Source organism: Micropterus dolomieu, linkage group LG23, assembly GCF_021292245.1.
Source record: "Micropterus dolomieu isolate WLL.071019.BEF.003 ecotype Adirondacks linkage group LG23, ASM2129224v1, whole genome shotgun sequence".
NCBI classification, from domain to species: domain Eukaryota; kingdom Metazoa; phylum Chordata; class Actinopteri; order Centrarchiformes; family Centrarchidae; genus Micropterus; species Micropterus dolomieu.
Window position 1 is genome coordinate 18,137,751 of NC_060172.1, and position 14,540 is coordinate 18,152,290.

At 40.8% G+C, this 14,540-nt stretch overlaps 1 protein-coding gene across 2 annotated transcripts in view; it reads left to right on the forward strand.

Annotated features, from left to right (window-relative positions):
* crebrf (creb3 regulatory factor) overlaps nt 1-14,088 on the forward strand; it is a 28,805-nt gene extending 14,717 nt beyond the window's left edge. For both annotated transcript variants that reach the window (XM_046039534.1, XM_046039535.1), the window contains 7 exons: nt 119-291; nt 5,010-6,139; nt 6,303-6,500; nt 7,684-7,873; nt 8,075-8,148; nt 8,392-8,511; nt 9,457-14,088. In XM_046039534.1, the coding sequence (XP_045895490.1) occupies nt 119-291; nt 5,010-6,139; nt 6,303-6,500; nt 7,684-7,873; nt 8,075-8,148; nt 8,392-8,511; nt 9,457-9,575 (2,004 nt within the window). In that variant the 3' untranslated portion in view covers nt 9,576-14,088. The remainder of the gene's footprint in view (nt 1-118; nt 292-5,009; nt 6,140-6,302; nt 6,501-7,683; nt 7,874-8,074; nt 8,149-8,391; nt 8,512-9,456) is intronic.
* The last annotated feature ends 452 nt before the right edge of the window (nt 14,089-14,540 follow it).

Here is a 14,540-nt window from a genome sequence, read left to right on the forward strand (position 1 = left end):
TGTGTTTGCTCCAATGTACTAGATCTCTAACAACAAGGAGTAAACTAACTAGAATTAAATACGGGACATCTTCTAACCACCTGCTTCACTCACCTCCATGTTGTTCTCCTCTCTGCAGGACCGAGACATGACCCACCAGCAGAGCCCCTATAGGGACAGCATGGTTGGGGTCGGGGACGGAGGCAAGGAGATGGAGGGCTGTGATCAGCTCATGAACCTGGGCGAATGTGAGACGGTCTGTAGCGGCTCAGCGTTCGAACAGTGGGACTCCTACTGGGAAGACCTCACCAGGTACTGGATTATTTATTTATGTGCTTTAGCTTATTTTAGATCATGTTAGAAAAAAACAGCAAGTAAACAAGACATGAAAACATACTGATGGATTTAAGGAAATGCAAAAAGTATACCGTGTTTCACCTCTCCTTAACCTTTCTAAAGTTGAAGGTGGCTTACATTGCCAAGAATTATGCATAACAGTACCTAAGAACGGATTGTGCAGTAACTACAGGAGGGCGCTTTTAGTTTGTAGATGATTTTGCATAAAACAGACAGGTTGTATCTAGCCAGTAGTGTTGTAGTCAAGACCACCCAAATGAAGACCAAATATAGACAAAGACCAGAGTTTATCGAGACCGAGACAAGACCAAGACTTTTAGGGTCTGAGACCAAGTCGAGACCAAGACCCTCAACACTCCTTTTCCATGTTTACCATCGCTGTGAGGGGTGACAGTTGTTACAGAGAACAACACATTTTTAATTAGGGTTATTGGTTGCATTTGAAGCAATAAGTTTTACATCCAATCAAAGATAGGATGTTAACAAATAAATCAGACAATGAAAAAGCAATTTATTGATATTGCCAAAGTTATGGCCTTGACTGGTCTTAAAATAAAATCCTCAATGCGGTCGAGTCCAAGATGAGACCAAGACCATCAAATAGTGGACTTAAGACCGGTCTCGAGACCAAGACCAGTCTCGAGTACTACAACACTACTAGCCAGTTGTGAAGCTTGTAACATAAAAATAGCATCTTTTGTTTTAAGAGTTTCTAAGAGACTGTTTTTGTGGGAACCAATCAGCTTCGGGCTGAGAGCCACAGACAGAGTAGGGAAGTCAGAAATGATTGCGAGACGGATTAACACATGATGTTGATTTTGGTCTTTTTATGGGATTTGGTGACAAATGAGATATAGAATAATACCGACATCATCCTTTAAAATAAAATTCAAGACATCCGCTGAGTGAACTGGGTTCTTTGCAGAACAACAACTTGTTAAATGTTGCTGTCCTAGTTGACAAGACATTTGAAATATTTTCCATACCAGAAAAAATGCAAGAGCCAAATCCATATATGGTGCATATTTTTGCTGGTGTGCTGTTAAAAAAGTTATACCATTACACCCCTAGCTGATTATTGCGCTTCACCAACATATTTATTGTTGATTAATCTGTCAGCTGTTTGCAGGCAAATGTTTTTAGTCTGAAAAATGCCCTTTGCAAATTCCCAGAATTCAAGATTGTGTCTATTTGTTTTTCCCTACCGACAGTCAAAAGCCCAAAAGTATGAATTAATAATGATATAAAACAAAGCAAATCTGAGCTGAAACGTGCAAATGTTTGACATTTTTGCTTGATAAAATGTTTAATCGATTATCAGAATTGTGCTAATCATTTCAGGATTAGCTGAAGTCAATAAAGAGGATTCTGGTGTAGAAGCGGTTGTACTCTGTGGCTCCCTCCGTCATGTGGGCTCAGGACGTCTGATTTTTACTGTAAGCAGATGAGAAGTCAGTCTGTGAACGTTATGAGATGGGACAGGTGCCTAAAGGTTTAATAGCAGCTGAGTTTACCATCATTGAGGCATGTCATCACGGTCTGGCCCAGACGGGCTAGATGATTTGAAGCAGGTAGTGGTTTTGCTTGAAGGCAGGGAGTGGTTTAAGAGGGCCAGTAAACAATAAAGCAGCTGGCTACCGCAGTCTCCAGAGATTGCAGGTGATGCTCCATCTGTCCTGCAGCTATCCTGACGCTTTGCTGCCAAAATAGTTTGAGTACTCTCTCCTCTGATGTTGAGTGTCGGCTGACAGACAACAAGTCTAAAGGCTGTTAATTCTGAGGTGGAGTAGTGCTGGCTGTTGCAGGGTTGTGAAAATCTGCTGCTGTGGGGTTGATTGAGGTCATGTTCAAGCAGACTGAGGAAAGTGCTTTATCTTTTGGTTAGTAAGTGAGTCATTCTTTTACAACCTTGACTGTCCAGATTAGTCCCACGCTGCTGTTTGGTAGCTCTGATGTTTTGTGGAGTGTGTTTCTGGGTCAGCAGAAGTCATATTGTATTTGTGTGTCCTTGAGGTACCTTTGCTCCTTACTGTGGTTTAACCAAACAGTTGTTTTTCTTCATCTGGCAAGCCTTCCTGTCATAAAGAGATTAAAGCCGTGTCTGTGTGGGTGTCAAAACTGTAACTACCAGATGAAGTACTAAGACAGCCTCGGAGCCCCCTGTTTGCTTCTTGGATCCGTTTGTGTGTTGTGGTGTGAAGAGGTTTGACTGTGATTCTACATCATGAACATACAAGTGGAGGCTGAAAAGAGGAAATGAACAAAATTGCTGTCACACACACATACACACACGGGGATAGTGTGTGTTGTCAGCTAGCTACTGCTAACAGCTAACATGGCGAATGCACTACAGTGATGTTAAACATTCACTGTTTGCGGCTAGTTTTTATTTAGATTATTTCCAATATACATTAATGTTTTGAATTCTTTGTCCATTAATCGATTATTTGTTTAGTCCATATTATATCAGAAAATACTAAAAGAATAATTTCCTGGAGTCTAAGGTGACATCTTCACATGTCTTGTTTTGTCCAAATATATTCACATTACATCTCTCCAATGACAGGATTCTCTGTGTGTGTGTGTGTGTTTGTAGTTTGATCATGTCGAGAACCATTCATCCAATCGACCTCACATTGGTGGGTTTGTTGCTGCGGACCCAAGGGAGTGCAGCATTGCATTTGGTGTAATTTGGGCACACGACACGTTCAGAATGAATAAACTTGAATAACCTACAGTACGGCGTGAGACGCTCCACTCTGCAACAGCGAGAGTGGGGTATGCTCGTGGGGGCAGGGCTTATGCTCTGCTGTGGTAGTTAATTGTTGAAACGGAGTTATTGTCATCACGCAGGTTTGATATACGCTAGAAACGCTAGAATGTGTTGAAACGGAGTTGTAATAGTTTTATGAAGTTCTAAGGAAGCGCTCAATATCTAGCATCCTCTCCGCCATTATCGTGTTGCTTCAGTGTTATTAATGCTGCTTATTAATGCTGTAGGGCTGGGTGCTATAGCCAAATTGTCATCATGATAAAAATGTTCATATCATCCGGTATCGATAATTATCATGATAAATGTCAAAACCTTATTTCTTATAAGTTTAAAGGCTGACTTTTGCTCCTGAGTAAGAAAGTTTATGTGAAACCAGATGGTTAATTGTGGTTTTAAACTATTCTTTACAGTCAGAACAAACACTTGATGCCAAACAGTGGATCACTTCACAAATCTGAGGTAGAACATTTTTTCAGCAAACATATATGAGTAAAATTAAGTAAAATCTTTTTTCAGTACATTTTCCTCAACAAAATAAATATCTTAATAGAAAAATTAAGTGCTAATTCAATCGTCAGTCAAATGAATTCAACCAAAATTTTTTGAACATTTGTTAAATTGTTATTGAGGAAAATTATATTATTGTTTTATTGCTCAGTCTTAGCTGTAGGTGAAACCAATGTGAGACGCACATTTTGAACAAGCACTGCACTGCAGGGAGGCTTCACGTTGGTGCCTGTGAATGGCCACTGCACTAGTTGATATAGAAAAGCAGCACATCCTCATTATTTTTAGGATAAAATTCTTTACAGATTACATATCTGTCCATGGACTAATCACTTAATCATCTAATGCAGCTCTGTTTGCACCCATTGTGTTTTTGTTTTTTTGTGAATTTCAAAGATGCAAAAGAAAATAGGGGAGAAAAATGTTCATTTGCATCAACATGTGCTCATCACATCCTCTCTTTATTGATTTTCTATCTTTAACAATGAGGCAGCTCTGGACCAATTAAACGTTAGATAAACTGTATTGTAAAATGTAATGATTATGATAGTTTCACATATATTCAATTATGGTTAGAAAGTTGCACGAAAGGGGCTTATATTTGGTCAAAGGGCCTTGTGGTTTTCTCCTTTAGGGGCAAGCAGGAATGCTAGTTACTAGCAAAGACTGGGCATTTAGCCTAGTCTACTCAAAACAGTTTGGACCAGAACACCAAAATGATAAATTACAATGTTTTGACAACTGGCTGAGAAACTACAAACGGAGCCAACTTTAGTGGCGCAGTTTTATTTGAGCCATTTGTGTGTGTGTACATACCATGGGTTTCAGCAAAGTAGAATACTGATCATAGTAGGAAGGGATTTCAGATCTTCTCTGAGACTGCAGCGAGAGGTTCTCCTGTTTTCTGGTCAGTCTTCTCCAATAGTCTGCATTTGCTAGGGATAATTTAGTTATTATAGTCTACCTAAACCTAGTCTAATCTTATTTCCAACATTTAATACATTTTGGTTACTTTTAACAATCAGAACGTTCTCTGATCACGATCTGATCATTTTGAATATCACTTTTGATATTTTGGCTTATTCCAGCATTTCTTACTATATTGTGTTTGTTATGTTATGATGCATTGTAGTTTTAACATGAATTGAAATATATATCTCTATAGATTCACTTTTTGTAATAAACATTTGTAAAATTCAGTCAAGCCTATAGTGATTTTTGATTCTTGTATTTGCGCAAGGAAAAATGCTACCATAACACCTCATTCATATATATTGTACAAATTCATATTCAGACAAAAACAGGATACAGTTACATGTTCAAAGTTATATATGATGACAAGGCAACGAAAGCTTTCCCTGTTGATAGAGCTGCATGTCTCTGTGTTTGACAGATACACACGGCTGACCAGCTGTGACATCTGGGGCACTAAAGAGGTGGATTTCCTTGGATTGGATGACTTCTCTAGTCCCTACCAGGACGAGGAAGTAATTGGTCAAACCCCGACACTGGCTCAACTCAACAGCGAGGATTCGCAGCCTGTGTGTGAGGCGTTATACCCCCCTGCGGACCTGACCCTGCCTGCCCTCCAGCCTCAGCCGTCTCAGCTTCCCTGTCACAGTAAGAGGCCCCTGGTCCCTGGTCATGGATCAGGCGCCAGCTCTGCATGGCCCTCCCCAAGCTCCACATCCTCTTCCCGTCCTTCCCACAGCCTTCTCCCAGATTTTCCCGAAGGCTCCCAAAAAGCCACCAGACCTGTCCCCTCCAGCACTGAGACTATGGCCAAGACCCAGACCCACCTCAGTCTCACCCAGGACCATGGCCAAGCTCAAACCAAGCCCCAGGGGCGAGGAGCCAAGATGGCAGCCCCAACTTCTCACGGCCTTGACTTTGTGAGGAAGGCTAAAGTCCGTGTGAGCGTTGTGCCTAAAACTGAGCCTGAGGAGCCACCCCGGACGGATTTTGAGAGGCCAGATCCCCCTCTACCTCTCTCCCAGCCCAAAGACGAGAAGGCCTCCACTTCAGCGTGCGCCATCTTGGTGGGACCAGATGGTGGTGCAGTCAGTGGCTCTGGCGGCCTGATGAGCTTTGAGAGGAGGGCAGAGGTGGCAGTGAAGATTGAGATGCCTGATGGCTGGTCTGCCACCCTGCCTCAACTGGCTGAGGCGAGCCAGGCCCTGGAGGGCAGCACCTCCGTGCTTGTCAGCGCTGGCGGCGTTCCAGTTGTCGAGGGCACGGAGAAGACAAAGGAGGAGGAACACAACTACTCTCTGTTCCTGAGCCGCAAGCTGGCCGGCAGAGCCCACTCCCTGCTGGAGGAGGACGAGGAGGAGGAAGACGAGGAAGAGGCAGAAGAAGAGGAGGAAGGAGATGGGCTGGAGCTAGATGATGAAGACCACGATGAGGGTTTCGGCAGCGAGCACGAGCTGTCTGAGAATGAGGAGGAGGAGGAGGATGAGGAGGAGGATGAAGACTACGAAGCAGACAAGGACGACGACATGAGTGACGCCTTCTCTGAGCCAGGTAACAACCCGTCCTCTTCCTGCTTCTGGTTAACACGATCAGTGGCTTGTCCTTCTTTAAATCATTTGTTACTTATTTTATTACCTGTCTGCATTTTCACCTTAATTTTCCTTTTCTGATTTCCTCCCTTTTCCCCTCTCGCATTCTCTCCCACCTCCACCAGGCTGTGACATGGAGCTGATGGAGGACATTAAAGGCCTGACAGCAGGAGTCTCCAGTCGGAAGAGAGGCAAGCGCCGTTACTTCTGGGAGTACAGCGAGCAGCTCACCCCCTCCAAACAGGAACGGATGCTTAAGCCGTCTGAGTGGGATCGACACACGCTGCCTAGCAACTTGTACCAGAAGAACGGGCCTCTCCATGGTAAACATACCTACAGATATATATATATATATATATATATATATATATATATATATATATATATAGCAAAACATCAACACAAGCTGGCAGTGTAGGATAAACGCCTTGCTTTAAGACTTACTAAGTCGTTAAGTCACTAGATGCTTAGTCAAAAGCTAAAAATTAAATAATCTGTTGTATTATTTTATTTTTGATGTTTAATTTCACTGCCTGGATCACGTCATAAAATGCATCATGTCTGTTTGTAGAGTCTTTCATAAGGACTGTGGCGGTTTTCCACAACAGCAGGTGTGCACAGCATGTTGCAGTGATACTACATTTTAAATGATCACATTGAAAATGTTAAATAAAGGAAAGGAGGATGTCTCATTTCTCGCATGAGAGGCACAGACTTGCACCTTTTAAACAACACTGGAAATGAAAAGCACAGGCAGCAAGGCATTTCTCTTGCATTCATATTTGTATATATTTAATTTTGAAAAATAGTTTATTAAATTAGTTTGAGTATGTAGAGAGTGGCTCATATTGCATTGTGTTCATTTAGTAACAGTTTTCAAAATGGAAAAAGCACTTCAAGCTTGTGGCATTTGAGAATTCAGTCACAACGAAGGGGATGCGGCCCAACACACAGTGATTCATCTCTTCATTTCTGAACTCAGACCAGTTTTAGATCCACTGCAGGTGTCACCAGCTTTGACTGAACAGACAATTACAGTTCAACAATCTGTTTGCTGTTGAAAACAATGAGAGAATGTCTAAATGCTAAGAATTTACATTACGTGGATAAATTCTAATGGATTCTCCCACTCTATGTGCCTGAGCTCTTCAAAATTAAGAGAGGAAAAGACAAAGAGTTTTGGCTGCTCGAAGTTTCAAGTGAAAGGATTAATGATTGTGATTAATTTACTGTTCAGATCAGAGATTATTTCACATAAATCCAATAATGTTAACTTTATACACAATAAAAAAACAGTTCAAAAAGAACCTAGAATTGGCTGGTTGTTTTTTATTCCAATGTGAAGCGACAATTGTTTATATTGAATGCTAACTTTTGGCAGCGCCTGTGCTACACTCCTTATTGAGTTGCAGATGATCAGATCATTTCCTACACACACACATAATCCTGAATTTGATGTGAGAGTTCTCTATAATGGCTTTTTTTTTGTTGTTGGTTGTCATGAAGGAAAATATATGCTGAAAAAGTCTCGCCGCACCGACGTGGAAGACCTGACTCCCAATCCACGCAAGCTGCTGCAGATCGGCACCGAGCTCCGGAAACTGAACAAGGTGATCAGTGACTTGACCCCCGTCAGTGAGCTACCGCTCACCGCGCGACCACGGTCCCGCAAGGAGAAGAACAAGCTGGCATCCAGGTACAACATGCACATGTATTCAGTGCGAACACACGCTGAGCCTTCACACTATATGAATTTTTAAAAGGTTTAGAACATGAGTGTCGTTCAGAGTGTAGTTGTAATCAAGACATCGGTTTTTCAGAGCAGCATTACTTATTTCCCAGTCCCTATTTGGTCTCTCCTGCTATGCATTACTAAACTCATCTGGTGTTATTGCAGAGCTTGTCGTTTAAAAAAGAAGGCACAGTATGAAGCAAACAAGGTGAAGCTTTGGGGATTGAGCACAGAGTACGGTACGTTGCTTATTATGCTAATTATGATGATTATTATTGCATTTTATTTAATCTATATCTATTTTGCCATATTTAGAATTAACCTTCTGATCATTGAAAATTACTCTCACCAACAAGTGACATATGTTTTTGTTATTTTTGTTCAAATCACCAATGATTACATTTTGAATCAGTCTTTTGTATTTATGCTTCTAAGCGTGTAATGTTTTTGTGCTTAATGCTTGTTTGTGCGTCCTCCTGTAGACCGGCTGTTGTTTGTGATCAACACCATCAAGGAGGAGATCGTGGCCCGTGTGGAGGACTCTTCTCCGCGTCCAACCAACATGAATGACACTCTGGAGCATCTCATCCAGGAAACACTTGGTGAGAATTGAAGATGGAGTGATTTAAACCTGACTGGTCAGCAAAAACAGACAGTACATGTAAAACATGATTAAAAATGTACTTGAAATTACATTTAATTGAAATGACTAGTATTTGTATCTTAACTAAGTTGTTTGTAACTCATTCCTGTCTCTGCAAACATCCAACAGTTATTACTGACCATTGTCTAGTTCAAATTGACTTGAGCTTACCATCAAGGAAAGGATTTGAAATTCAGACACTGGAAGGTTAAAGGCTCTTCATTTGAAGATGATCAAATAATACAATATATACACATCTTAATGAAGGCAAACAGGGACTCCATAGCCATTTTTTTGACTGTGTGGGAAACTTTAAAATGTTATCTTAGAGGAGAGTTCATTAAAATATGTAGTTTATAGAAAAGAAGGGAAAAGAATACATGTGAGAAAGAAATATATGTTTAGTCATGAAAGTAAGATTTATAAATGTTTATCATTCACAATAACATTAACAATAATCTAAATATAAATGATCTAAATTAATAAATACATTTAATCGCCCAGACTACAAAAGCAGATAACGAGAAATAATAAAGCTAGCATTAAGACAGTAAATCACTCGATTACTGTCAATGCAGAGAAGATAAACTCTTCCTTTGCGTCATATCGTGAACACTTATTAAAATCAGAAAATAACACAAATGCAATTAATGACTTTTTCAAGCATGTCCAAGTGCCTGTTAATCTGAAAAAGGGATAATGTGGTGAAACTGTTGAAACTGATAAAAAGCTTAATTCTGCTCAATCTGAACAGGTAGGCTAATGACAATAATAACATGTATTTTGCTGTAGCTGCTATAACATACTGTCATTGTATATATTTTTTTTGAGACAAGTAGGTTGCATAAGGCGTTTTTTAATGTCTTAACATTTCTTTTTCATTTGTGTGTCTCTGTGCGTGCAGTGGCACCACCTGTTGCTGGGCAGACTTCTGACTTCGTCAACAAGATCTTGGAAAACACAGGACGCGGCGATCCCACCGGCGGTCTGGTCGGCCTGCGAGTCCCAACCTCCAAAATCTAGACAAACCCGCGGTCCACTGAGAGGAGTGGACTAAATATTACCACCGTGCTGTCCCATTGTAACTATGCTCCCCTCTGCATGCCCCTCCAACCCAGAGTGTATACACATTGTTAGTCACACACACATACACACATACCACTCCCTGTGTGTACGTATGTGTGCTTGTTTTAGCCATGCACCTCTATGGCATACACCCTAGCTTTTTGTCTCTGCACACTTTGAGCAGAGTCAGTGCGTCAATGTCTCCCAACCCATTGTGAGCGTCTGTTGGGATAAGCGCCTGTAAAAGCAAGGGATGGTTAGGTGTATAGCTAATAGCACGTCCTGAATCCACTGGTGATTATTAGATGTGTTTAACATAGCATTGTGTAGGGTCAGTTCTGTTGAAGGACTGCTTTCAGGGCTGAGACAGAGACAGCCACACAAGTGTAACCACTGGAATACTTTTACACAATTTGTTTGAGGTTGTAATAACAGACCATAGCTTGTTACACGTCAGACACCAACAGAGGTTGAAAACGTTCCAGTTATCATTTCCCAGATGAGGTACACCTCACATGGCAACAAAAATGAACTCCATTATGTTAAATTGACCTACTCAGTAAAGTACTTTGATGAAAACAGCTTTGGTTGCCGAGACAGCTGCAGAGAAAAAAAAAGCAGCTCGCTCCAAGGCGTTATGGGGTGACAGAAAATATTTTGTACTGAAGGCCTAAATACGTTCATGCCATCCCCTGATTGCCAATCAGGTCTGCTGTTAAACGAATGAGTTAGGAGTAGTAAAAGCTGAAAGTTAAAATTAGACTTTAACAATTAAGCGTCAGACATCCTTCTGGATAGAGGAGGAAGCTTAATTTCTAATTTTGACAACCTTGACTTAAACAACAGTAGGTAGTTGACCATGTGGAGAGGAAGTGCATGTAGTTTTGGTGCTTTTTGGCCTTGTGCTGGTTCTAACTGGACTGGGTGAAACTGGCATTTTGCCAGTATGGGAGCAGATTGTGAGGAAGATGATGGTGGTGATTGAGATGGCAATACTAGGGATCCATCTCCTCTAGGAATCTGTATATAAAAGTGTCTCCCAGTGAAAGAAAAACGGCACCTGCTCCCCTTTTTGTACAGTAGAGATGACCAGGCTAACAGTTTGGTGTGTTCATACTAGTGTTTGGTCAGAGTTCTATTCATTGTGCCTTGTTCCTGTAAGTCTGAGTGTGTGTGTATGTGTGTGTGCATGAGAGGAACTGAATGAGAAGAGGTAATTGGTCAGAACTCCTCTGAGGTCCAGCCAAGGAGAGGACTACTTTACACTGAGGGAGATTGGTAGTGAGGAGGGCGACACCTGTGGGGTTTGTGGTGTATTTCAGTTGTCTAAAGATCTTCTGAATGTACATAAAAGAAAATGGAAGCTCTCGTTGCGTGATGCCACAGAGTCTGTGTACATAGGAGGGCTCTGCAATAGATTACTTTTGGTTTTTGGTACTCTGTCTTTAGGGATCGTGGGCGGGGGGGGAAGAGATATTTTCGTTTAGAGTTACACAAAAAATATTTGCACACTATATTTTGATTGTTTTTTGTACCAAAGACACATGCAACGAAATGGCGACCTGCCAGTTAAAGTAAGGTTTTGCACAGCTTACCTGACGCCGTATTGAATGTAAGAAATGTGGGAGGGTCAGGGAACTTCATAGAACTGTGAAATTAGCTCGGGTCCAATTCTGTACAGAAAAGGAACATTCATTCATGTTTTTTAAATCTAAAAATGACCCTATCTGTGGGCTTCTCCAGTAGATTTGTTGCTTAGCAAGCACTTCATTCCTGAACTGATTCCTCCCTCCACATGCTATTTGTGTTAATGGCGCTATCTAGGCCAAAAACCAAGAGCGCTAGTAGATAAGCTATGTTACATTTTTACTTGTGTGTCAAAATGTCAGCAACAATAACCAAAATGTTTCGTCACTTGTTTTATTTCTGTATGTAGATAAAGTTTAGTTCATCAACAAAATATTAACAGAATTGTGTTTTTAAAGTACTGTATATAGAAGCATTAATGATATATATCAACGGTGAAATGCCACTTTTCATGAGAATGATTCATTTTAAAGCATGACACATTTCTAAAGCCTGTCCTTGCGTCAAGAAAGTTAGAGGAAAAAAACCCCAAAACCCCGCCCAAAAAAATTTGTTAAAGTTATATTTTTGTACTTTAGCTGCCTGCTAGCTTTCCTGTTGGTTTCAAAATATTTTTTGAGAGAAGGCATATGCGAGGAAAGAGGAAAAGGGTCTGAAAGAGCAGCCAGTCAATCTTATTTCACTCCTTAACCGTCAAGTCGGTTGAATTTTTCACTTCCTGGGATTGGCTCTGCTGCCTTTCGAGGATGCATTGCTGAATTGTATTTGCCTGGCCTTTCCTTTGGTCCTCAGCTTACAGCTTTCCTGGCCGGACACAGCCGCAAAGAATAACTCTGATCATCAAAACACACAGAGCTACCACGACCAGGCCACATATTGGCAGCGTGTCCAACCGTTAAAAACTGCATGACGCCTGTATGCTTCCCTCCCTGCTGCGTCCTCAGAGGAAACGCTGCCATTCCCGGGAATTTTTAAATTCTAGCAGGCAAATACAAAGAAACAACTGAATGTTTGACGAGGCTGAATTCAGGTCAGTTTCAAGTGAAGAAAGAACTCCTTCACAGAATGATGATGGTGATGCAGAGGCGTAGTCTTTCTGTATCGTGGGATTGAATAACAGCTAGTGCTACATATATATATATTTTTACTGTTTTCTGTTCTGTCTAAAAAGGGAGAATTGGTGCTTTTTTGAAAACTAGAATGATGAGTATCCATGATTCTTATTTGACTTTTTAGTCTAGTTGTAGCCTAATGACTTGCTCTCCCCCACCGTCCATAGCTATTTTCTTAGTAGTGATTCATTTTTGTAAATAGTTAATATGTATCTTATAAATGTTAGATATATGTATAGAATACTCTATCTTATATGTTTGAAAACAAAAGCACTTTGTCCAAAAAAGAAAAAAACAAACAAAAAGAAGAGCATTTTTTTCTTCCATTTGCTGCTAAAAGGCCTAGTGTGAATGCTGCAAGTGTACTTGACGACTACTTGCTAGGATAGGTCTATTACCTGACTTGGCTAGGTCTATAAACTAGCAAGGAATAGGTGTATGGTCTGGCGAGGGTTAGATCTACATGTTTCTGGAGCCATGTAATGATATGAGGTGTTGTATGAGAGCGTATCATTTCTTGGCTTTGGGAAGCCCAGTGTGGTTTTAAAAAACAAAACAAAAAAAAAACCAGAGGGTTTTGATTCCAGGGCCCCTACATTGATCCTGATGCTGACCCCCGTGGTGTCATGATTCATTTGCCTTCAGTAGAGGTTTCCTATGGAAAAACTGATTCTGCTTTGGCTTCCTCTTCAGGGTGATGTACAGTGTAGACACATTTCTCCAGAGAGCTATATTGTTATCATTTGTAAACTGATTTCTACTTGTGACTTAATGAGGAGAGGTTTAGCCTGGGGCGGCCAGGAAGAGCCTGTTTGAAAGATGTTGTTCCGGGCCGCCTTGGGGGAAGTTACTATATCACTGTACTGTATGGCAAGCCAATTACAAATGGAGACTCAATCTGGACACTTATTGCCTTCTTAAATAACCTTTCACTTACACACAAACAAAAATAACATGGCAGACGTGTCATTGGCAAGGTGCCCGAGGCTTATGACATTGTTCTGCCATTATACGGTCAACAACAACAACAACAACAACAACAACAACAACAACAACAACAAAACCATTCAGCCTGATAGGCTCAAAACAACCTTGACTGAAACAGCAGACGTGGTGAAACATATCTGAAAAATTGAGCTCAGTTGTGTCTTTTGGGACAATATTAAGCGTTTCTTTTCAGCTATGATTTGGCCGAAGTCTGGTAGGGGGTCAACAGTGGTTAGAAGGGCCGCTGGTTGACGGAGAATTGTCTGACAAGAGAGACATGTGTGTTTTGTTGTCGATCACGAGGCTGGTTCAAGAAAGAGTCCTCACAGGTTTTTACATTTAACATGATAGGTGCAAGCTGTGCAACTTTACATTCAAACCAGGAGACTCTGTGGCATTTTAACAGTCAAGGAAACGAGCGAAAATCCACGCCAGTAAAACTATTCCTTTATTCTTTTTTTATTTCTGATGACATAAGTCCTATACAGTCAGATGTTAAGCTAATAGAGTGTGTAATTTTGTGCTACTCTTATCCAATAAAAGCTAAGTGATCCATAAAGCTCTTCTTCAGCAAATCAGGGTAATATCGTTCTTCTATCTGACATATGTGATGACATATAAAATCTAAAGAAAATATATTTATGTATTCCAATTATTGTCGCCATTCTTTACTCTGTACAAAATATTCTGTGTGTGTGTGTGTGTGTGTTATGAATTATCAATGTCAATCAATATAGTGCAATGCTCAACATAAACTGAAAAAAAAAAAAAAAACTTCACACATACAAGAATTCACACAGTTTCTCCGCTTTCTCCAAATCGGTATTCAAACATACACAATCTACATTTTCTTGTCCGTGATCCAAGTGGGGTTTGTAACATGGTGCTGATTACTTGTCATTATTCAAGAAATAGTCCAAGAAATAAAATGGCATCTGTAGTCAGATTTACTCACAAATAGCACTGTCCATATGATTATTGTTGTCAGTAACTGTCATCAGACCAGACACCCCCCCCCCCCCCCCCCCCCCCCCCCCCCCCCCCCCCCCCGCTATCCTTTTCATTGATTTTAACTGTCTCTGTTGGACCAATCAGAGGAAGATTCACACTGATTCTTGCTCTAAACAACAACAGAACGGCGATTTCTGTATTAATGACCTGTATGATCGTTATTGTTAAACATACCATTATTTCTTTTGTAAAAGTCAGACTCATGGATTTGGTATCACTGCCTAAA